General features: G+C 47.3%; 1 protein-coding gene across 5 annotated transcripts in view; it reads left to right on the top strand.

The window, feature by feature from the left end:
- Positions 1 to 23,458, top strand: part of LOC115202501 (RNA binding protein fox-1 homolog 3-like) — a 130,527-nt gene that overhangs the window by 91,825 nt on the left and 15,244 nt on the right. For 4 of the 5 annotated variants that reach the window (XM_029766652.1, XM_029766663.1, XM_029766656.1 and 1 more), the window contains exons 3-9: positions 3,554 to 3,691; positions 7,353 to 7,406; positions 9,542 to 9,634; positions 10,433 to 10,493; positions 10,600 to 10,653; positions 16,915 to 17,047; positions 18,831 to 18,870. In XM_029766652.1, coding sequence (XP_029622512.1) covers positions 3,554 to 3,691; positions 7,353 to 7,406; positions 9,542 to 9,634; positions 10,433 to 10,493; positions 10,600 to 10,653; positions 16,915 to 17,047; positions 18,831 to 18,870 — 573 coding nt within the window. The remainder of the gene's footprint in view (positions 1 to 3,553; positions 3,692 to 7,352; positions 7,407 to 9,541; positions 9,635 to 10,432; positions 10,494 to 10,599; positions 10,654 to 16,914; positions 17,048 to 18,830; positions 18,871 to 23,458) is intronic. The other variant, XM_029766653.1, reaches the window with a different exon arrangement.

Here is a 23,458-nt window from a genome sequence, read left to right as displayed (position 1 = left end):
GTCAAAATATTTACCAAATGTATTCATTTTAAAATGTTGATAACTTTTCCTTTACATTAACATTCACCAGATGATAAGACAAGATGTCTTTGCTAACGTATGATGGGTATTGCCGGTTGCCTGGGAGGGGGTCCCTGGGCAAGAAAAGGTTGAAGACCCCTGTCATATGGTAATGCACATGTAATTATTTTACACTGTAACCATCTCACCTTCTCCCAACCAGCCTGGATCCAGATGATCCCTCAGGAGGAGCCATGGAGAGACAAGGGCACTAAACTCACTGACAGAAACACAGAGATCCACAGATGGAGTCTGGGTTAAATAGCTATAGCTGTATGAGTGCCAGTCGTATTTACCTCTAGTCAGTATGGAAGAAGTGTGTGAAGTAAAAGTGAATCTGAAGGTTTGCTAACACACAGCTAGAGGACCCCATGATGAGAAGCCAGTGGCCAAGCTGGAGGACAGGACAGTGAGTCAGTCGTGGTGCAGTCTGGTAACATACGGTAAAGGTTGATAGAGTCATGTGTGACCGATGAAACAGATTGACCCGCGGTCCCCTGTGCCTTGTCACCCTCCACAGTAGTCGGGCATCTGTCTGCCGTGTGTCACCCTGGGACCCGACATGGCAACTCAGGCTATTAACCTCTAGTACAGGAGGACATGGCACACTGATGACCCCTTCCTCCCTTTTCACTCTGTCACCAGCCACTCCACCCCTCCGCTACTCTACCAGTCTGATACTGGAGCTAGCTAGCCCAGCTCACCCCTCCACTACTCTACCAGTCTGATACCGGAGCTAGCTAGCCCAGCTCACCCCTCCACTACTCTACCAGTCTGATACCGGAGCTAGCTAGCCCAGCTCACCCCTCCACTACTCTACCAGTCTGATACTGGAGCTAGCTAGCCCAGCTCACCCCTCCACTACTCTACCAGTCTGATACCGGAGCTAGCTAGCCCAGCTCACCCCTCCACTACTCTACCAGTCTGATACCGGAGCTAGCTAGCCCAGCTCACCCTCCACTACTCTACCAGTCTGATACCGGAGCTAGCTAGCCCAGCTCACCCCTCCACTACTCTACCAGTCTGATACCGGAGCTAGCTAGCCCAGCTCACCCCTCCACTACTCTACCAGTCTGATACCGGAGCTAGCTAGCCCAGCTCACCCCTCCACTACTCTACCAGTCTGATACCGGAGCTAGCTAGCCCAGCTCACCCCTCCACTACTCTACCAGTCTGATACCGGAGCTAGCTAGCCCAGCTCACCCCTCCACTACTCTACCAGTCTGATACCGGAGCTAGCTAGCCCAGCTCACCCCTCCACTACTCTACCAGTCTGATACCGGAGCTAGCTAGCCCAGCTCACCCCTCCACTACTCTACCAGTCTGATACCGGAACTAGCTAGCCCAGCTCACCCCTCCACTACTCTACCAGTCTGATACCGGAGCTAGCTAGCCCAGCTCACCCCTCCACTACTCTACCAGTCTGATACTGGAGCTAGCTAGCCCAGCTCACCCCTCCACTACTCTACCAGTCTGATACCGGAGCTAGCTAGCCCAGCTCACCCCTCCACTACTCTACCAGTCTGATACTGGAGCTAGCTAGCCCAGCTCACCCCTCCACTACTCTACCAGTCTGATACCGGAGCTAGCTAGCCCAGCTCACCCCTCCACTACTCTACCAGTCTGATACTGGAGCTAGCTAGCCCAGCTCACCCCTCCACTACTCTACCAGTCTGATACTGGAGCTAGCTAGCCCAGCTCACCCCTCCACTACTCTACCAGTCTGATACCGGAGCTAGCTAGCCCAGCTCACCCCTCCACTACTCTACCAGTCTGATACTGGAGCTAGCTAGCCCAGCTCACCCCTACACTGGCTCCTGTGCCCTTCTCCACACGATAACCTCCGAACATGACTAAACATCACTGAACATCACTGAACACAGGGCTTTCAGACCTGCCATCACCAATGTGCCCTACCTGGATGGCTGGAGGGGAGACTAAGTGGGACCTTGAATCAAACAACTGTCAGTGTTAACAATGTATGTCACCATCTCCGAATGGGCCATAAAAGCAAATAAATGAGGGCCATTACAGTGGAGATTGTGATTATGATAATGAGAATAATAAAGGCGATCATCATTACGATCATGATGATAATGATAATACTGTGATGATGAATTATAATGAATAAATCCCTAGCCCATTTCCTAAATGGTGGGATATGTATCACCCAGGGGCCTGCAGCCACCCGACGGCCTTGGAGCAGGGAGCGGGTTGTTGGAGGGTGGAGAGAGGTCTGTGTGTGTGTGTGTGTGTGTGTGTGTGTGTGTGTGTGTGTGTGTGTGTGTGTGTGTGTGTGTGTGTGTGTGTGTGTGTGTGTGTGTGTGTGTGTGTGTGTGTGTGTGTGTTCGTGTGTGTGTACGTGTGCTTGTCTGTACATGTGTTTGTCTGTATGTGCACATCTGTCAGTCTTTTTTGTTCTCGATCTAAGGTTCCTCTCCCTCTTTTCACTCTGTCGTCCTTCACTATCTTATTTCCCCTTCTCTCGCTCTCTCTCTCTCTCTCTCTCCGTCTGTGTGTGTGTGCGTGTGTGTGTGTGTGTACTCGCGGGGTGTCTGTGTATGTGACTCCAGCCAGCCCGTGTAATATGGAGTGTTTGCCATTGCTCAAGGAGCACATCCCTGGGGACCTTGGAGTTTACATATCATATTCAAACAGCTTTTGTACTCCCTCTCAATCTAACCAGGCCTTGCTCCCTATTTCACTCCCCTCTCTTTTTCTTTCTCTCTCTTTTTCCCCCCACCTCTCATATTTTTTTTCCATTTATTTCATAACGCCAGAAGTGTCTACAAGAGGTCTGGGTTTTAATCTTGGTAACCACATTTAAATGATGCAATCTGTTGTTATGCAGACAGAGTTGGTCCCTAATGATCCTTCCATGGAGAGGGTAAATGGTTCTGATGACCAGTGAAGGTTTTTACAGGAAACAAATCTTGTGAAACCCTCTCCCTCTAAAACTGGGTCGGTTTGAGTAAACAAGCCAGCAGCCATGTTGAAATTCATCACTCTTGTCTGAGAGAGAACTAAGTGGGATTTGTCATAGACATCAGACATGTCATTTATATCACAATGTCAGCACTGCATTCGCATAATGATGGAGTCGACAACGAAAGGAGCTCTGGGCCTCTGCACTCCTACGGCAATGTGCAAACAACACCAATAATGTGTCTCAAGTCTAGATGTGTCAGAAGCGCTAGGATGTATATCCATGCCTTTCTGTCAAACCCCTCATTCTTTCTTTCTTGTGGCTCCAGAAGCTAAGTGCAAGAGATTAATAAGTGGATTTGTAATGCATGACCTCAGGTTTTAAACCATAATTCATCAGCTGTTTAGCGTTTTCTGCTTCTCGACAGATTGAAAAATAGCAGACGCTAAGTAAGTTAGTTAGCCGGTCCCCCTCTGTCTCTCTTCCCCATCACCATGTGACCCGAAGGTACAGTAGTAGGATCTAATGAGCTGCTTGTGTCTTTCTGCTGTTGTTTCCCTCTGGCAGACAGATGACGTGACGCAATCAGAGGTCTCCCTGCAGCTGCAGCTCTCGGACTCCTCGGAGAAGCAGCAGCCCAAGAGGTTACATGTCTCCAACATCCCCTTCCGCTTCCGTGACCCCGACCTGCGGCAAATGTTTGGGGTGAGATCCCTTCCCTCTCCCTGAACTCACTGGGGGAAACCATTCTTTACCCACCCACACATATCATGGTACCTGCCTGGAGTGTGTATTGTCGCTTTCTCTCTCTCTCTCTCTCTGTCTAGAAAGTCCAGACACACATTCATCCTGATCCCAGAACAGGTTTACTCTCTTTTCCCTGAAAGTGTAACCTCTCTGTCTCACATTTCACACCAGTCCTTAAAATTAACACAACAAAAAAAGTATATAATTATAATGGATCCGAATCGGGAACATTGCCAAAAATCTAATTTGAATGTTGCACGCTAATTTAGGTCATTATAAGCTACAGGCGTTAATTTTCATCGTTATGGAGACGACGTCAAACTGATGATGTTAATTACAGGAGAGCCCTGGCTACGACGTAATAAATTACTGGACAACACGGCTGCTGTCTCCCTCTCTCTCTCTCTCTCTCTCTCTCTCCATCTCCTCTCTCTCTCTCTCTCTCTTCTCTCTCTCTCTCTTCCTCTCTCCTCTCTCTCTCTCTCTCTCTGTCTCTCTCTCTCTCCCTCTCTCCTCTCCTCTCCTCATCTCTCTGTCCCTCTCTCTCTCTCTCTCGCTCTCATCTCTCTCTCTCTCCTTCCTGTGCTGTCTGATTGTTGGGTTTATTGTTTCCAGCTCTGGAGCAGGTCCTGTGGAATCCAAATTGCCTCAGTAATTAGCTTGGAGGCTTTGTGCGCCTGGCCGACGTGTGTGTGCAGCTTATGGATATGTGATGCAAATGTAATAGTGGCCCTCCCAGCAGCCCTCCCCTCCCTAACTTTCCGGGCAGTCGGTGGCTGGGTCCTGGGATTGATGGTTGTGGGCAGAGCTGGTTGCTGGTTGGGAGAGGAGATATCCTGTCTGTGCTGTATTAACGTGCCGGCTCAGCTCCGGCTCCACCCCTGGATATGGCCTCCACAATGACCCTGTGTCTGTGTGTATGTGATCAGTGGTGTGCAGCCCCATCCCTCTGGCTCTAATGGCTGCCCTGCCGCCAGGGGCTCAATACACCATTACCGTTACACACGAGCAGAGCCCGCAGACATACAGGCAGGCAGAGGAGCGAAAGGGAAAGGCAGCGGTGAGATGGTGCATGTGTCAATGGTGGAGCAGTGGAACCCAGCGCAGCGCAGCCGAACCCAGCGCTGCTGCCAAGCCCCCAGGACCTCCATCTGCTCCCACAAGTTGTGAAGAGCCCCTCTCTCCAGCCCTCTAGTGACATGCACACTTAGCTGGGACCCTCCATCAGCCACCAGCAGAGAGCTAAAACAGAGACTAGCTAGCACCTGCTAAACAAGGAGGGAGAGTTTGAGAGTTACCCTACCCCTCCGTAGGGGTTAAGGGTGCGGAGGATGACCCTCTGAGTCACTAACGAGGCGCAGAATGAAAGCCTCATTAAGGCGACTGCTGCAGACCTTAATCAATGATTAGAAAAGTGTGATATTTGAGAGAGCGGGCGATTAGAGGAGTGAAAGGAAAACACTCCAAGCTAGCGTTAGCTTGGGTAGCGCGGCACACCATGCTGTGCTGCTTGAGGGCGTCCCCCTCATTCTGCTCCAGGGTTCTTCAACAGTACTCCTCTTCGGCTGCTGGACGAGGGATCTCAGTGAACGAACATCTCTGGGCAATCAGACCTCTGGCCCCCATGCTTTCACACTGAGCTCCAGTCTATCTCACCAGCCACTTCTCTGCTACTCTCAGACAGTAGCAGCACTCTAACATACTACACCATGCAGTATTATGCTAATGATAGCTAGCCTCCTCACAGCATTCAGGTGGTTTAGCCTAGCAGAAGCAGTGATACATACGGTGACCTATCCGTGGTTGGTAGCTCTGCATTCCAGTTGATCACAGTGTAGAAATGCATTTGCATCTCAGATAGGAAGTGGAGCGAATGAGCGAGGCCTCATAAAAAAGTGTTCTCGAGGTAGGAATATTAACTAGTGCCTATGATTTTTCCCCAACGGACGCTTTTTCTCATTTCCTTATTGATATGTTGATTGTTTACTATGGCTGATCTGGGGGTGCGGAAGGAAGGAGGTGTCATCAGTCCCCCAGCTCTGTCTCTGTCTCCTGAGACCCCTCCAATTGATGCCATTGTTTATTGGCTTTGGTGCTGATGCAGCTGTTTGCGCTGGGCTGGGGCTGAGCTGGGGCGTAGAGGGCTGTAGGGAGGGAGGAGAGTGTGGGAGCGGAGCGGCTGAGATCCCCAGTGCCATGTGGGAATCCACTAAGATGACTTCCCCAGAAACTAATTAATCGACGCCACAAGCCCATTACTCTTGGTTAAAACAATTAGCATCTGCACATTGCATGGGGAAGCATTGTCATCTCATGCGAAGAGGGGCATCACACTGGGATGTAAATGCCTCTGTGTGTGATGGAGCTGGGTACGGTAAAGCGCTACAATTGGAATCAATGGAGCTGAGCACCATACGAGGCAGATGTGGAGAGGGGGCCTATGTAGAATTGAAATCCCAGATGAACAAGATGTACTTGAGTTTGTGGCCTGGGCTGGGCCTACCCTGGCGTTGCCTGTTGGGAAGGTCATAAATAACTCCAACTTTTTTTCTCAGGTGTTGTGGGGGTCAGCACTTGACCCTGGGGGATGAAGGATGTGTTTTAGCAGCCCATAAACCCAGCTCCTCCACCAGACCCACTCCCCTCATCATTCTCATCACTCTCCTATGGCCGGAGCAGGCAGATAATAGCCGGTTCTTCCTAACCCCTATTAGTGGCTCAGTCAAACGATCCATCCATTCCCATTGAGCGCCAACCACATGGAAGGCCTATTTCTTCCCTGTTGTGCCCAAATGAAGGCGATGCGGACTGCTTGACAGGGTAATTACTTTTAATGAAATAATACGGCCATTGTAGACAGCAATTAAAAGTGGCTCTCACTCCACTCATTAGGGGGAACTTACGATTGGCTTTCATTCCTCTGTTTTCTAATGATCCAAAGTCGAGCCTGTTAAATCAAAAGGCTTGAGCACGTTAACCCCTTGGGACCATCCCTCGAGTCCTGTTCACTGAGAAAACAACACACACTCACACCAACAAAGAGCGAGAAAAGGAGAGGAGGAGAAAGAGAGAGAAAATGGTAGGTACCTATGTAGAAAGAGAGACAGCTCAGCCACCTGTTTGTTGGGCAGGCAGAAGCCTGCTGGTCTGTCTCTCTTTATGTCAAAGCCTAGTTAACTCACTCTCTATCGGTTATCTCTCTCTCTCTATCGGTTATCTCTCTGTCTCTATCAGTTATCTCTCTCTATCGGTTCAGGGATTTGAGAAAAGGAGTTTTCCTCAGGAGCTGCTTCACATCACAACACAACCTTACAAACAACCACCTTGCCATATGTTGATGTAGCTTTTCTCTGTGTGAAATATCTTCTGTTACTCTAACTGTACTGTGTTTACAATGTTTGTTTTCACAGTTTTTTACATCATTGATTTCATGACATTGAAATAACACAGATAAAACAGTAACTTTATTTTGCATAAAAAAAAGATAATTTGATCAGATCGCAATATATATTTGAAATCATTGCATAACAATTGTAACATTTTGGCATGGCAACAATAACCGTTTTCTTACTCTTTTCATAACTTAATCTCTCCTCTCTTGTCTCCTTTCTCGCCACAGCAATTTGGAAAGATTCTAGATGTGGAGATTATCTTTAATGAGCGAGGATCCAAGGTAAGTGAACTAGAACCCCAGCTGCTTCATTACCATGTACTTCTTCTGTTTAGTAATGATGGCATTAGTGCCATGTGTACATTGGCTCAGACTACTGCTCTCTAAGCCTGGTCCTGGTGAGCTGGAGAACTGCGTTCAGACATTCACTCCTCTCTCTGCTGCCTCTTTAGTTGTTGTTCTAGCTTTGTGCTCCAGTTGGGGAATCATTACCCCTGTCAATCAATCAATCAATCTGTGATTGAGCTGTTTCAAAATGCACTTAGTCCAGTACTGTAGCTCTCTGGACCAGGAATACAGACCTCTAGTTTAGAGACTAATAGTCAACCCAGATCAAATATCAAGTGCTATAGCAAATATAGAACCATCACCGCCAAAACTGACTCAGTGTCTATACATGTACAGTAGCTCTATACCAAGTCCTATATAACATAAACAGGACAGTGCTGTTTATTATACAGTGGATGACTGTTTAACATAAACAGTCATCCACTGTTTATTTAATCGTCTGTGCCAAGCTCCAGAGCATTCCATTCATAAATTAGACAGCCTCCTCTAGCTGGGTGTTCAACCATGAATGGGATCGATTCCCACTCTTACCTGGTAGTTTGGGGTCTGTATAAGGTATGCAGCCAGCCTCCATCTGGGAACCTATACTCTGCTCCAACTCAGCCCCCACAGCCAGACAAGATTGAGCACCGGATAAAGCTGCCTCCTCTGCTGTAACAAGCATTTATTGTTTGTGCCCTACAAAGCCATTACCCATGATGCCTCTCTCCTGCACCCTGCGCGCTATATAATGAACCTAGCAGGCCATTAATAAACAATCTATTTTCTATGAAGCTTTGGCAATTTGCATTCAATATGTTTGTCTCCTTTGAAAAATGGTGGCTCCACTCTCCCTCCGTGTAAGCTAATTATTTGTGCATGATAAAAAAAGATAGAGGGGCCAACCATAGTCGGGCAAAATGTCCAAAGGATTAATTTTGCCCTCAATTCCTTTTGAATTTATTTCTTTATCTCCCTCTCCCCAAGGACAGCTACCGTGTTATTTATGCCAGGAATAGGAGCTCAGAGATCCTGTGTATGCATACAAGATCACAATGCTCTCCATCTCTCACATGTATTATATATCTTCAAGCAATTATCAGCCTGGCCGTGGTTCCCTCTCCCTCCCATCCCTCTATATGTATATATAGAAACCAAAGGACTGGGACTTGTTGGGCCAGCATATCTGAAGGCTGGTGATGGATCTCAGGCCCAGTCTCCCAGTCCCCATAACTCAAGCTGGTGACAAAGGCCTCATGGGAGGGGGCATGTGGGGGTGGAAGATGGGGGATGGGGAGGAGGGTATTTTGGTGTGAGTTTAAAGGCGACATCCCTATTGTAAAGCCAGTGTTTTTTTCTTCCACCTCCTTAGAGGTAGCATGTGATTTATTAATGTACATATGTTGTTGGTGATATGTATGTACCTTTACTACCAACCCATGCCTTGATAGCATGGTAAATGCCCCATCACATTTTAGACACAGCTAATACAATGATGAATACTAATATAATGATATGTCTAAGAAAAAGAGACAACATATGGCTTAATTTAATTGCTACAGTGCATACTTTGGCTATTGTAATGGATTAGAAATGGTTGATGATGGAATTAAACTAAATTGCTCGAAGAATTTATGAATATTCCTTCCTTGCTCAACTTCATCTCATTCCAATGGGGGTTGGGGGTTGTTTTTCATAAGGCTACTGTTGAAGTCTTCACAATAATGATTAGACTATAATGTTGCGTAACAGAGTGTAATGCCTGCGATGCTCAGAGACATTCTCCAGAGGTGGTTTGTGGTGTTTAATTGGGTAAAACAGGCAGGTTTGTTAGTGTGTGTGAGGCTGTCATCCTTATCTCTCCTTGGATCTCTCTTTGCTGTTCCTGACGTCTCACTAACAACCACACAATTAATAACACCGCTTATATACATCTCTACTTCCTGCTGCTCAGCTAGTCCTCTCCTTCTTCTCTCCTTCTTTCCTTCCTCCTCTCTAATCCCCCTCCTACCCAATCTTTTACCCACCCTGTCCACCTTCCTGTCCCTGTCTGTCTTACTGGCCTGGTGACACACGTGGCTCTCTCTTAGGGCTTCGGGTTTGTAACTTTTGAAACGAGCACAGATGCCGACCGTGCGCGGGAGAAACTAAACGGTACAATCGTAGAGGGACGCAAAATAGAGGTGCTTTTCCTTATTTCCTGTTTCTTCTTCTTCTTCCTCCTGCCTGCTGACCTCTCCCATGCCCCTGCTCTCACCTTTGTCCCACAAGAGACCTGCACATAAGCATGTGCCCGCTGTGTGTGTGTGTGCGTGCGTGCATGCATAATGGTACGTGTCAGAAGCATTCAGTGGAACTAGGAAACCATACATGTCAAGATGGACGTGCAAGTTGTTCATCATTATGACTGGAGAGGGAATGCATGCTCTCATCATCCCATAAGGACCTCACTGTCACGTCTGGATAAAGAAGACCTGTCTACTTACCTACCAACACACCCTGTTGACATAATGTTGTCTTGCCCATTTTTTTTATTTTTTCCCTTCATTTTGGTCTTGTTTACTATAAATGAAGGCCCCTATTCAGACATTCCCATCAGGCCAATATGGAGGAAATCTAAGGGGTCTGTCTTCTTGTTTTTGTTTTGAATCCATTTGTTTATCCAACCAATTACCTGTGTTGCTTTTGGCTTTTTCTCTTTCATATCCGTAGGTAATTGGTGCATGCTTTCCCACTTGCTACAGTAACTGAATCATCTCAAAAGAAAATGTAAATGAGGAATAAATTCATGTAAAGGTGATTCAAGGCCATTGTCTCCTCTGGCTATTTTAACCTCTCCAGTCTTGTGAACCTCTATGGTAATTTGCATAATTCTGACACATTTTACTGAATCTGTGTGGTATTTCTCTGCCAGTCATTTGGTCTGCCTTTTGGAAGGGTATGTTATAACTGTGGCACCATTTTGTTTTGGGGGGGAACAGGTGAATAATGCAACAGCAAGAGTGATGACAAACAAAAAAGTTGCCAACCCGTACACAAATGGTAAGATCTGCCTCATGTCTAAGCTACAACTTTGTTCAGATACTGTACATGAAGGACAATATTTACTAGTTTGGGCTTCTCTCCCTCTCTCTCTCTCCCTCCATAGGCTGGAAGCTGAACCCTGTGGTGGGAGCTGTCTATGGTCCTGAACTGTATGCTGGTAGGAGATCCTTCTCTACTACACTCCTCTAGTCTAGCACCACTCTAACTCTACTACACACCTCTAGTCTAGCACCACTCTAACTCTACTACACTCCTCTAGTCTAGCACCACTCTAACTCCACTACACTCCTCTAGTCTAGCACCAATCTAACTGTACTACACTCCTCTAATCTAGCACCACTCTAACTCTTCTACACTCCTCTAGTCTAGCACCACTCTAACTCTACTACACTCCTCTAGTCTAGCACCACTCTAACTCTTCTACACTCCTCTAGTCTAGCACCACTCTAACTCTACTACACTCCTCTAGTCTAGCACCAATCTAACTCTACTACAGTCCTCTAGTCTAGCACCACTCTTACTCTACTACACTCCTCTAGTCTAGCACCAATCTAACTCTACTACACTCTTCTAGTCTAGCACCACTCTAACTCTACTACACTCCTCTAGTCTAGCACCACTCTAACTCTACTACACTCCTCTAGTCTAGCACCACTCTAACTCTTCTACACTCCTCTAGTCTAGCACCACTCTAACTCCACTACACTCCTCTAGTCTAGCACCAATCTAACTCTACTACACTCTTCTAGTCTAGCACCACTCTAACTCTACTACACTCCTCTAGTCTAGCACCACTCTAACTCTACTACACTCCTCTAATCTAGCACCACTCTAACTCTACTACACTCCTCTAGTCTAGCACCACTCTTACTCTACTACACTCCTCTAGTCTAGCACCACTCTAACTCTACTACACTCCTCTAGTCTAGCACCACTCTAACTCTACTACACTCCTCTAGTCTAGCACCACTCTAACTCTACTACACTCCTCTAGTCTAGCACCACTCTAACTCTACTACACTCCTCTAGTCTAGCACCACTCTAACTCTACTACACTTCTCTAGTCTAGCACCACTCTAACTCTACTACACTCCTCTAGTCTAGCACCACTCTAACTCTACTACACTCCTCTAGTCTAGCACCACTCTAACTCTACTACACTCCTCTAGTCTAGCACCACTCTAACTCTACTACACTCCTCTAGTCTAGCACCACTCTAACTCTACTACACTCCTCTAGTCTAGCACCACTCTAACTCTACTACACTTCTCTAGTCTAGCACCACTCTAACTCTACTACACTCCTCTAGTCTAGCACCACTCTAACTCTACTACACTCCTCTAGTCTAGCACCACTCTAACTCTACTACACTTCTCTAGTCTAGCACCACTCTAACTCTACTACACTCCTCTAGTCTAGCACCAATCTAACTCTACTACACTCTTCTAGTCTAGCACCACTCTAACTCTACTACACTCCTCTAGTCTAGCACCACTCTAACTCTACTACACTTCTCTAGTCTAGCACCACTCTAACTCTACTACACTCCTCTAGTCTAGCACCACTCTAACTCTACTACACTTCTCTAGTCTAGCACCACTCTAACTCTACTACACTCCTCTAGTCTAGCACCACTCTAACTCTACTACACTCCTCTAGTCTAGCACCACTCTAACTCTTCTACACTCCTCTAGTCTAGCACCACTCTAACTCTACTACACTCTAGCAGTGTTTCTATCACACAGACCCAATTCACATCTACCCACTGGTTTTATTAGAATCTGGCTCAGTCTCAACCTGCTTCTAACACACAATTCTCTGTAGATCAAAGTGGATCTGGAATAGAATTGTGGGCCAGATAAGAAGTGGATGATCCAAGCCTCACAGAGAGAGTGGAGGCAGCCTGAGCAATTGTTTGTGGGGTGTGCACTGTAAAGCCGGAAAAATATTTTAAGACCAAGCCGCCCCAGCAACTGTTATCAGATTGGGGAGGCTGCTGCCGTGGATGGATTTGCCAAGTGCGCCAGATTGACTTTTACAGAGCTAACCGAATAAGGGAGATTGAGTGAGCGATATTGTTGGCACCTTCCCTGTCGAAGGCTGGTATTCCTCATGGTCAGGGTAATGGAGGGATGAGACAAGCTCAGTGGGGTTTTCCCTATCTCTCTCCCTCTACATGCCACTTTTATTGCTGTATGTTATATGAACCCTTTGCATTTTAATGAGGGGGAAATGGTACTATTTCATTTGGAAGAAGTGCTGAGCACATCGCGCCACTTTAACGGCTTTCCTTTCTGCTCATTAGACTAAAATCTGTTCATTCCCCGGACAGCTTTACGGCGAACCTCTAAATAACTGTCCATGACAGAAAGCAGTCATCTATCATTTTTATTTCATCTCCAGACCCCCTCACCCTCCTCCTCAACCCCCTCACCCTCCTCCCACCGCTCCCCCGGTTCCAACGCCATCTTCCCTTGACAATTACACCCCCAAACACACACACACACACACACACACACACAACCATCCCTTTCCCAATACACACACACAAACACACTCCTCATGAAATTCTCAGATGCATTCAAAGTCATGCAGATCACATACAAATGAATACAAGATATGTTTATATATATCCACAACACTCACATTTTTTCATAGATTCTCACATTCCTATACAGACATATTCTGACCTATGCAGCACATATACACACACACACACACACACACACACACACACACACACACACACACACACATGCACACACAAACACTCACACACACGGATACACACACTCACGGATACACACACATACAAGCACACTAGCCCAAATCATGTAATAAATCAGAGGGAATGTGGACCACCATTCCAGGCAGGGGGAAGCGGAGGGGCGATGGTGATTTATTGGCTGCTAATTTTTCAAGACGTCTTGACATAGCACTGAAGTTTGCCAAGCCTAAACGACAACATATGCTTGCCAGCTGGGGAGATGGGAAACATAAATAAGAGATACATTTCTGTAACAAAAAACCTAACTAGGAGCCAACAGGTCAGCCTTTAAAAAACAGCTGACCATGTTTTGGATATTTTTGTTATGACCCCAAAAGAAGAAACACATTTTAGTGGTTTCATCCATGGAGTTATTCTTGAATAATCATGGCTACATTTAATATACTTTGGGTGGGAGTGAAATGGGATGTAAAGGTGATTAATCACTGTTTATCAGTCCTCATTTCTGTGCGGGAGATCAGTGAAATTGGGAGCCATAAATCGTGGCGTGGTGACAGCGCACTCCGTCTCCATTCGTCCTGGCGCTACAGGTTTATTGTCCTCAAAACCCATTCAGGAGAATGACGGATGAGAGCTTCACGCAGGCTCCCCGCTCTTAACCTCTTGCAGGGTACACTGGCTCCTCCTACTGATGGGAGGCTGCGTGGCGGGGACTGGGGTAGTGGCGGCGCCAGCCCTGTGGTGTGTACCCCCGGACCCGTGTCCTCGGCTGCCTCCTGCCTCCTCTCCCCTGCAACCCAAACCTTCCCTGGAGCCCTCAGTAAGGGGGCTGTGGAGGGGGTCCTGTGAACAGCAGGCGCATTAGGTTCCCACTCAAATGGACTGGGGGTGGGGGGATGTTAGGGCAGAGACAGATAGCATTGTCTGGTATGGGGGATATTTCCGTAGAGAGAAATGTATATTACTATGAAAATATGAATATTATGTAATACCTCAACCCATGAATGATGGTAGGATGTATTTCAATGGTGTATTTCCTAGTCTTTTCTATAGCATGGTGTGTCAATTTCAGGACCATGGACAGCTACCAAGCAGCTCTGCCTGCCTACACGAATCAGGGAATCCATTTCAAACAAGCACTGTACGAGTCAGAGAGAGCCCCTCTTCTCTCTCTGCTACTAATTCCTAAGGGGATAGAAGGAGATGAGTAGAGCTCTTGATGTTTTCACTTCCAAAGGTGAAGTTTGGTGTGGACCGTCTGAAATCCACCAGCTGAGTAAATGACAGAATAGAAAGGCTAATTGTCATCTTAATATGTCTGGACAGATCCTCTCATTGTTGAGGGGATAATTAAGCTCCTGTGGCTTGATTAGATTAAGCTATTTTGGGTCCCCAGTGCTTAGATTAAGTGCTCAATCCACAGATTTATTTGAACAAGATGCATTACAGAGATCAACATTGTGAAAAATGTGGCGTTTTTTTTACAAGGCTGGTTTTGACCCCATCATTTGCACAGAGCAGGATTAGGAGAGGTTTGGTCCGACTGGCTGGCTTGCTGTGTAAAGGTATTGAGCTCCCCTCAACTTGACACATTTGACATATGAGGTGCGGTGTGACCCTGTCGCCCTCCAGCACATTACTCCGGTTTTCCCCCAGCCATCCATCCTCTCTCTCAGAAAGGTGTTTGACTTTGGTGGCTAGACCAGGTTTGTGCCTCCATACGCCGCTGTAGCTGTTGTTGCTTTTCATGGGTTCACCAAAGTGTGACAACAGCTTTTGATTTATGGGTTATTATTGAAGCAGTGTAGCCTATCGCCAACTCATTATGAGTTTACATTCACATATATCATAGCACGCAGATTGAATACACCCCCCCCCCCATACCTAAAAGAAGGAAATAGAAGATTTGGAGCCCCAGAAATGCTAGCGATTTGTACATGGGAGAAGAAAACCACCCCTGAAAATATGAAAGAGGATTGTTTTTGCCCTTTAGCAGCTGAGCCTATATGTCAGACTCCCAAAAAGAGACTCATTTAAATGTCAAGGTCAGCATTATAAATCACCAAAGCGAAAGGGCCACCTTGTGATTCTTACCAGTCTATTGCTGCTGCGTCGGCAGCAAACAAAGTGCCCCGGCTGCTCGGGAGGAAATAGGGGCGTTTCCCGCCCAAATGAGATGCAGGCATTGAATATGTGTGGAGCCCCTAATGGAGGGAGATGTTAGTGGCGTCAGACATTAAAACTGGCTGTTCGTGTTTTTAAAAGCACCACTAATCTGTCTCCCTGTCAGCAGGGTTGCTGGTGTGTACCGTTCATTAGGACACTTCCCAATCCCATCCACCTGCAGGGTTAACACCAAATTACACTACATACAGCCAGCCGTAATGGCCATTGTCCTCCAGGCGAAATCCTATACCAGTCCATAGCAGTGCTTCTATATGAGGTATCATATAACTCCATTGCAGACTTACTGTAAAATCACTAGGTGTGATTCCGCTGTGTCTAGTTTTGCTCCTGTGAGTCCATTGGAAGATCATTTGATAGTGTTATGAATGTGTTGTGTATCTGATCTCCTGCTCCTCCCTATATACCCCCCACCCCTCCTCCTTTTCATACACATTTACACTCCAGCCTCACTGCAAAAATGAATTCATCACAGGCTGGAGGCCTATGATGAATTCACCCAAAACATGTCACGGTAATGAATGAATCAGTCCAGGGGAGATGAGGAGGATGAAGAATAATAGAAGTGATGGGGTAGCAGTGTTGTGATGGAGTGGAGGAGGAGAGGAGAGGGGGAGACTAGGGCGAGAGCAGGAGGAGCCTTTAACGCAGGACCAGGTTAATCATGAGAGAGAGAGAGAGAGAGAGAGAGAGAGAGAGAGAGAGAGAGAGAGAGAGATGTTTGTATGCAGTGCTGCAGCTCGTAATCAGACAGTGACTGGACTGATTGAAGGTTAAGGAGGGATCTGGGGATCTCCCAGCCCAGAGGCTTGTCCTCTAATCTGTAACCATGGAACTCCCCCAACACCCTCCACCCATCACCATTGGCTGTTAAGCGCTGCTGGAGGACAAGCGTGGGGCTGTGATAGGCTGGGAGGAGTCACAGATGGGATGTGGGATTTGGTCAGCCGGATGTTTGGGTCTCAGTGGTCCCGCCATCCAGCCCATCTGCTCCGTGCTCCCCCAGGGCCTACACATCCAGTATGGCTACACAGCAACCTTCACCTGCCGCCTGTCTCTGTCTGGACTACAGCACCACACAACACTGCTCCTTACCTACCTACAACAACCTAGAACTATCGTCCCCCTCAGCTAGCATACTGTTGCCTCAACCAGGTGAAAGCCACAGTGTGGAACTAGTGGGATTGCATCCATTACCAGGCTGTGTTTCAAGGCTAGCCCTGGGTGGCGAGGGAGGCAGTGGCAGGCGGCGTCAGGAAGGATGCGTACAGCAAATGTGGATCCTTGCTGAGTATGGCACAAAGCAGTGGGTTGGGGAAGGGAAGAGTGCTCGATGAGGCACACCCAGAAAAGATTACATCTAATGTTTCCTTGTCTTTCCCTAATATATTCTGTCATAGGAGAAACCACTACCACATGTCTTTATATAATGTGTTCTGTCAGTAAGGTAAGCAATGCCAACATTCCATCTCTCTAAAGTCCTCCTTCCTATGTGTTTCTCCACAGTAACAGGTTTCCCTTACCCAGCCACAGGGGCTACGGTGGCCTATAGGGGTGCCCACTTGCGAGGCCGGGGGCGGGCTGTGTACAACACCTTCCGCACAGCACCTCCACCACCACCTATTCCAGCCTATGGAGCGTGAGTATCTGTGGACCTGTAGTACACTATACTGACAACATCAACAATCAACCATTACAACAGTTTCACTCTCAAATGTTTGGTTGCTGCATTCGCAAACAATTGTGTTATTTCATTTATGTGCATTTGTGCATGAGTGCAGCATGTGTATGTCTGTCTGTCTGTCTGTCTGTCTATCTGTTTGTGTGTGTGTTTGTGTGTGTGCGTGTGCGTGTGCGTGTGCGTGTGTGTGTGTGTGTGTGTACATGTATATGTGTGTTCCAAAGGATGAATATCAAGGCCATAGGGAGTTATAGAAAGCAGAGATAGCATGTTACTGGGCAGGTCTCACTGGACTGTGATGATCTCCTGGTTGATGTGAAGCATTCAGCCTCACACTCCTCTCTTATATCTGCACAATGCCTGCCTGGCTGCCTGGGTGTCTAGGTGTCTGGGTGGCAATGGGAGTGTAGGGGAGAGGAGAGGTCTAGCTAACCGTGGGCCTAGCCTGGCTGCCTGGCTATCTGTGATTAGATCAGGGCCTGTCTGTGGCGATGAGTGGAGAGGAGAGGGGAAGAGAGGAGAGGGGAGGGGAGGGCTCCAGTGATGAAGACGGGTCCTAGGACTCTGGGTCCCCTACACCGCCTACCCACTCTGGGGTTCTAAGTTCCCCTCCCCGCCTCCCCTCTCCACTCCTCTCCCCAACTCCTTGCTTCTCCTTTCTTCTCCCCACCTCCTCTCCCCGCCTCCTCTCCCCAACTCCTCTCCTCTCCCCACCTCCTCTACCCACCTCCTCTCCTCTCCCCACCTCCTCTACCCACCTCCTCTCCTCTCTCCACCTCCTCTCTCTACCTCCTCTACCCACCTCCTCTACCCACCTCCTCTCCTCTCCCCACCTCCTCTCCCCACCTCCTCTTCCCACCTCCTCTCCCCACCTCCTCTCCTCTCCCCACCTCCTCTCCTCTCCCCACCTCCTCTCCCCACCTCCTCTCCCCACCTCCTCTTCCCACCTCCTCTCCCCACCTCCTCTCCTCTCCCCACCTCCTCTCCTCTCCCCACCTCCTCTCCTCTACCCACCTCCTCTCCCCACCTCCTCTCCTCTCCCCACCTCCTCTCCTCTACCCACCTCCTCTCCTCTCCCCACCTCCTCTCCTCTCCCCACCTCCTCTCCTCTCCCCACCTCCTCTCCCCACCTCCTCTTCCCACCTCCTCTCCCCACCTCCTCTCCTCTCCCCACCTCCTCTCCTCTCCCCACCTCCTCTCCTCTACCCACCTCCTCTCCTCTCCTCTCCCCACCTCCTCTCCTCTCCCCACCTCCTCTCCTCTACCCACCTCCTCTCCTCTCCCCACCTCCTCTCCCCACCTCGTCTCCTCTCCTGACTTCCCAGTGATTTATATGTTAGCATCATGTGACTGAGCTCCTTCCCTGCTGATCTCCCTCTTTTCATCCCCCCTTCCCTTTCTCTTCCTCCTTTACCTCCTCCCCTCCACCGTAGCCTCCTGACAACACTGCAGTGACTGGAGCAGAACATTTCATGGGAATTGTGAAATGGCTGCATTTCCCCCCTTAATATGTCATTCATTATTTGTGGTGCGCAGCAGCCGGTAAGAGCTGACCCTGTAGACGTGCAGAGCCACTTCCATCACTCTTGTTTTCTGCCATGCAAATGTCTGCTTGACTTGCTCTCATTGGAAATAGGCTAGGTTCTAAACATCAGTGTGCTGATCCAATCTGTCTGCATATAAAACCGCCCAGTACCCAGATGAACTAAGGCGTCTCTGCCATTGCTCTCTCATTTCACAGAGTGGTGTACCAGGATGGCTTCTACGGAGCAGAAATCTATGTAAGTACCGTTGTCTCTTTCTCTCTGCGTGCTCAGATGAAACAGAAGTAAAGCAGACAAAAGCAGCCAGCCCTGGAGACTAAAACACCATCTCTCCAGCCCCCAGCGTTCCCCCTGCCTCTCTGCCAAACCCGCGTCGATTAGGCATCTCTCTGCCGTGCCAAGAAACCCGACAACAAAATGTAAAACCCCCTCAGCTCCTCCCTCCTCTCCCTCTCTCTCCTATGATGTCAGACTTTGGCAAACAGACAGACCCCAGCTCAGTGTCCCGTGTCAAGTCGGGTCGTCTCTCCCCTTAAAATGGCTTTTGGAGGTGGCTTGTCTCCGCCCTGTGTGTGTGTGTGTGTGTGTGTGTGTGTGTGTGTGTGTGTGTGTGTGTGTGTGTGTGTGTGTGTGTGTGTGTGTGTGTATGTTTGCGAGCATGCATGCATTCCTGCCTGTCTCTGTGTGTCTGGGTGGGGACAACCCTCTCTCTCTTTCTGGCCCAGGGGGCCTGCGTGGGGCCTTGGTGGGACAGCATGGGACCTTAGTGGGCCTGTGTGGGGCCTTAGTGGGCCTGTGTGGGGCCTTAGTGGGCCTGTGTGGGGCCTTAGTGGGCCTGTGTGCCTCCAAGCCATCACGGTGTGCGAGATAAGAGGAGCGGAGGCAGATAAAGGGATTAAGCTTCCCTCTGGGGCTGTAGATGCAGGCAGGGGCCACAGCACACACAGCGTCAGTGCACGCTGCCCTTCACAGAGAAAAGCGGGACGCTGTGGAGATAATGCTGAAATTACCAGGCTGCCCCAGTTTGACAGCAGTCCAAGCGTTTGGGGGGGATGTTATTTGTCGTTTGAATCTGTATTTTTTTTTGTTCCTCTCTGTCCTCAGCAATAGGGAGATGACAGCAGGCGCAGACAACAGTGCTACTGATTGCTTCTTACTTTCACCCTGTCTGCATACGAGCAAAGGGCCGGTGTCTAGGAACAAAAGTGCTGGACTCCACAATGATGTATGGCTTGAACACAGCCCCATGTCGTAGCACTGTTTGTGAGTGGCTGTTAGCGACACCAGCGGAGTGAACAGTGTAGAGGAAAAGTGGCTTAATGCGGTCCTGTCGGCGTTTGGCCCCCCCCTCTCCCTCCCTCCTCTCCTCACCTCCAGCTAAGCCCTGGGTCTCAGTGCCCTCTGACCAGTCCTGGGGTATCTCGCCCCATCACTCAAGCCGTCAGCCTTTCCCCCTGTGCTTTACTGCCGTTAGTTTTGGCAGTGGCCACTACACGGACACTGAACGGCTTCAGACTGCCGGAGTGCGCCAAGAGGTCTCCTGTGACAACAACAGCAAGTCCCACAAGCCTCTCTGTCCTCCACTATCATTCAGAAGACAGTAGCCATGTCTGTCACTGTCATGACCTAGTCAAATTCCATTCATTTCAACAGTCCTGAAGCACTTGCCATTAAAAACAGCATCCAGGATGATACCACAGCATGAGACCCTGCTTCACAGGGAGTATATTAGGAATGGATGTATTCATATTCATACACACAGTCAGGCACACACGTGACGTGCACACGCATGCACACACACTGGGGCGAGACACAATAACAAATGTGTTGCACTGTTGTGGGCAGGATTTGACATGTGTGCAAGTGATTTATTGTGGCTGTGTGTTGTTGGGTTTTGTTGCTGTAATCAGCAGCACTGTCCCAGGGCATGGCCATCCCACAGGAACTCCTCTGCCTGGCCTTAGCCATGACTTCCTGCCTCCATGGGCAGGGAGGATGACTCAAATACAGAGCCTGGTCCATCTGGCCTCTGACCTGATTCCCCAAAGAGCCCTGGCCACAGTCTTTAGACGTTCCATCTCCACGGTAGTGTAGCTCGCCTTTGGACTAATAGAACACATGTATTATTAACAGCCACCTATTAGTGCTGAGCGATTAACTGAAAGGTTGGTTATTTTTTCCCCTTTTTATTTCTGTGAGCTCAATGCACACTTTGCGCAGTTTCTCTATAGAGGAATCAGATCAAGCCCGAACTGTGCGGTGTAGGAGGGAGTTGTAGTTTTCAACAGGCCAACATTCTACATAGTTTAGAGCCGAAAACGTGGGTAATTAACTACCTACTTGTCCGGTCTGTGTGGGGCACACTGAGAGGGACTAGAAGAGACAGAAGACGTGCGATCGAGAAGGAGAGAGAGCAGTTGCTTCGGGAGGTATCTCTACCTGAAAATACATGATCTAAGTGATTGATAGTTGGTATTCAGCAGTTGTAAAAGTATTCCTTATTTACTTAAGAACTATTAAAATTGTGATTTTGGCAGGCAGCTGCTCTATAGAAATGATGACTTGGAATGAAATAGAAAAGTTATAAAATAAAACAAATGTAATATACACAACAACTAAAATATATTATTAAAGTAAAGTCATGTGAATAAAACATTAATAAGTGATAAGCAGTTACTACCATCATGGGACTTTTATTCATTGTTTTATTCTGTGTTGTTACACAATTCAACCGACACAATAAATAGCACATTTAATGTAAAACAAAATCGTCATCGAAAACCGTGATTATTTTTTAATAATCAAACCGAATCCGAACCGACCTCAAAAAGCACTCTCAGCACTACCACCTGTATACCCACCGTAGGATATAGGATGGAGATGGGCCAATGCTCCATTGGTGCTAATAGAAAAACAGTAGGTGAACAGCTTAATTTTTCAGTTGGAGTAATGACTGCTCTCCCCAATGAAGTTTTTAATTCCTTCTCCCACTCTGGCAAATTAATACACAGGTCCTGACTTCCCAAACACTAAGCCCCAGTTACAGTGCCTTCAGAAAGTATTCATACACCTTGACCTATTCCATATTTTGTTGTGTTACAGCCTGAATTCAAAATGGATTAAATATATATATTTTTCCCCATAATGACAAAGTGAAAACATGTTTTTAGAAATGTTTGCTAATTTATTGAAAATGAAATATAGAAATATCTATTTACATAAGTATTCACACATGTTCGAATCACCTTTGGTCTTTCTGGGTCTCTAAGAGCTTTGCGCATCTGGATTGTACAATATTTGCACATAATTACTTTTAACATGATTCAAGATCTGTCAAGTTGGTTGTTGACCATTGATAGACAGCCATTTTCAAGTCTTGCCATAGATTTTCAAGCTGATTTAAGTCAAAACTGTATCTGGGCAACTCAGGAACATTCAATGTCATCTTGGTAAGCAGCTTTTAGGTTATTGTCCTGCTGAAAGGTGAATGTGTCTCCCAGTGTCTGTTGGAAAGCAGACTGAACCAGGTTTTCCTCAAGAATTTTGCCTGTACTTAGCTCAATTCCGTTTATTTTTATCTTAAAAACAAGCATGCCCATAACATGATGCAGCCACCACCATGCTTGAAAATATAAGGAGAGGTACTCAGTGATGTGTTGTGTTGGATTTGCCCAAAACGTAACGCTTTGAATTCAGGACATCAAGTTAATTTCTTTACTTTAACATTTTTTTTACTTTAGTGCCTTATTGCAAACAGGATACATGTTTTGCAATATTTTTATTCTGTACAGGCTTCCTTCTTTTCACTCTGTCAATTAGGTTAGTATTGTAGAGTAACTACAATGTTGTTGATCCATCCTCAGTTTTCTCATATCACAGCCAATAAACTCAAAACTTTTGGCATCGTGGTGAAATCCCTGAGAGGCTACCTTCCTCTCCGGTAACTGAGTTATGAAGGATGCCGGTATCTTTGTAGTGACTGGGTGTGTTGATACACCATCTATAGTGTAATTAATAACTTCACCATGCTCAAAGGGTTATTCAATGCCTGCTTTTTGATTTTTACCAATCTACCAATAGGTTCTGTTCTTTGCAAGGCATTTGAAAACCTCCCTGGTCTTTGTGGTTGAATCTGTGCTTGATATTCACTACTAGACTGAGGGAATTTACAGATGATTATATGTGTGGGGTACAGAGATGAGGTAGTCAAACACTATTATTGCACACAGAGTGAGTCCATGCAACTTATGTGACCTGTTAAGCACATTTTTACTCCTGAACTTATTTAGGCTTGCCATAACAATGTGGTTGAATTCTTATTGACTCAAGGCATTTCAGCTTTTTATTTTTTATTAAATTGTAAACATTTCTAAACTTCCACTTTGACATCATGGGGTATTGTGTGTAGGCCAGTGACACAACATCTCCATTCAATCCATTTTAAATTCCGGCTGTAACATATCAACATGTGGAAATCGTCCAGGGGTGTGAATAGTTTCTGGAAGCGCTGTACATCTTGGTTTGCTCCTGTGCAACACAGTACGTGTAAAGAAAAAGGGGTCTCTTCAATAATGCAGCAGGCCATTGCTGCTTCCCCATTCTGAATGTGGGATGAATTTGGGGAGCGTTATCACACCACTGTTCTGTTCTTTCTCATGTGGACCATGTTGTGCACCTACTGTCACGCAAGGTGCCACAGAGGGAACACATGGCTCTCCTCCCCAGTCTCACAGGGGATCATTCATTCTCCGCTGCCTCAGCTACCAAGTATTAAACAGCTCCCTCTGGCTGTGTTCTGGGCGTCTTGCACCTTGCGTTGCCTCAG

Source organism: Salmo trutta, chromosome 1 (assembly GCF_901001165.1).
Source record: "Salmo trutta chromosome 1, fSalTru1.1, whole genome shotgun sequence".
In the NCBI taxonomy this organism is placed as follows: domain Eukaryota; kingdom Metazoa; phylum Chordata; class Actinopteri; order Salmoniformes; family Salmonidae; genus Salmo; species Salmo trutta.
Note: the sequence above shows the minus strand (reverse complement) of the source record. Positions and strands in the feature narration are given on the sequence as shown.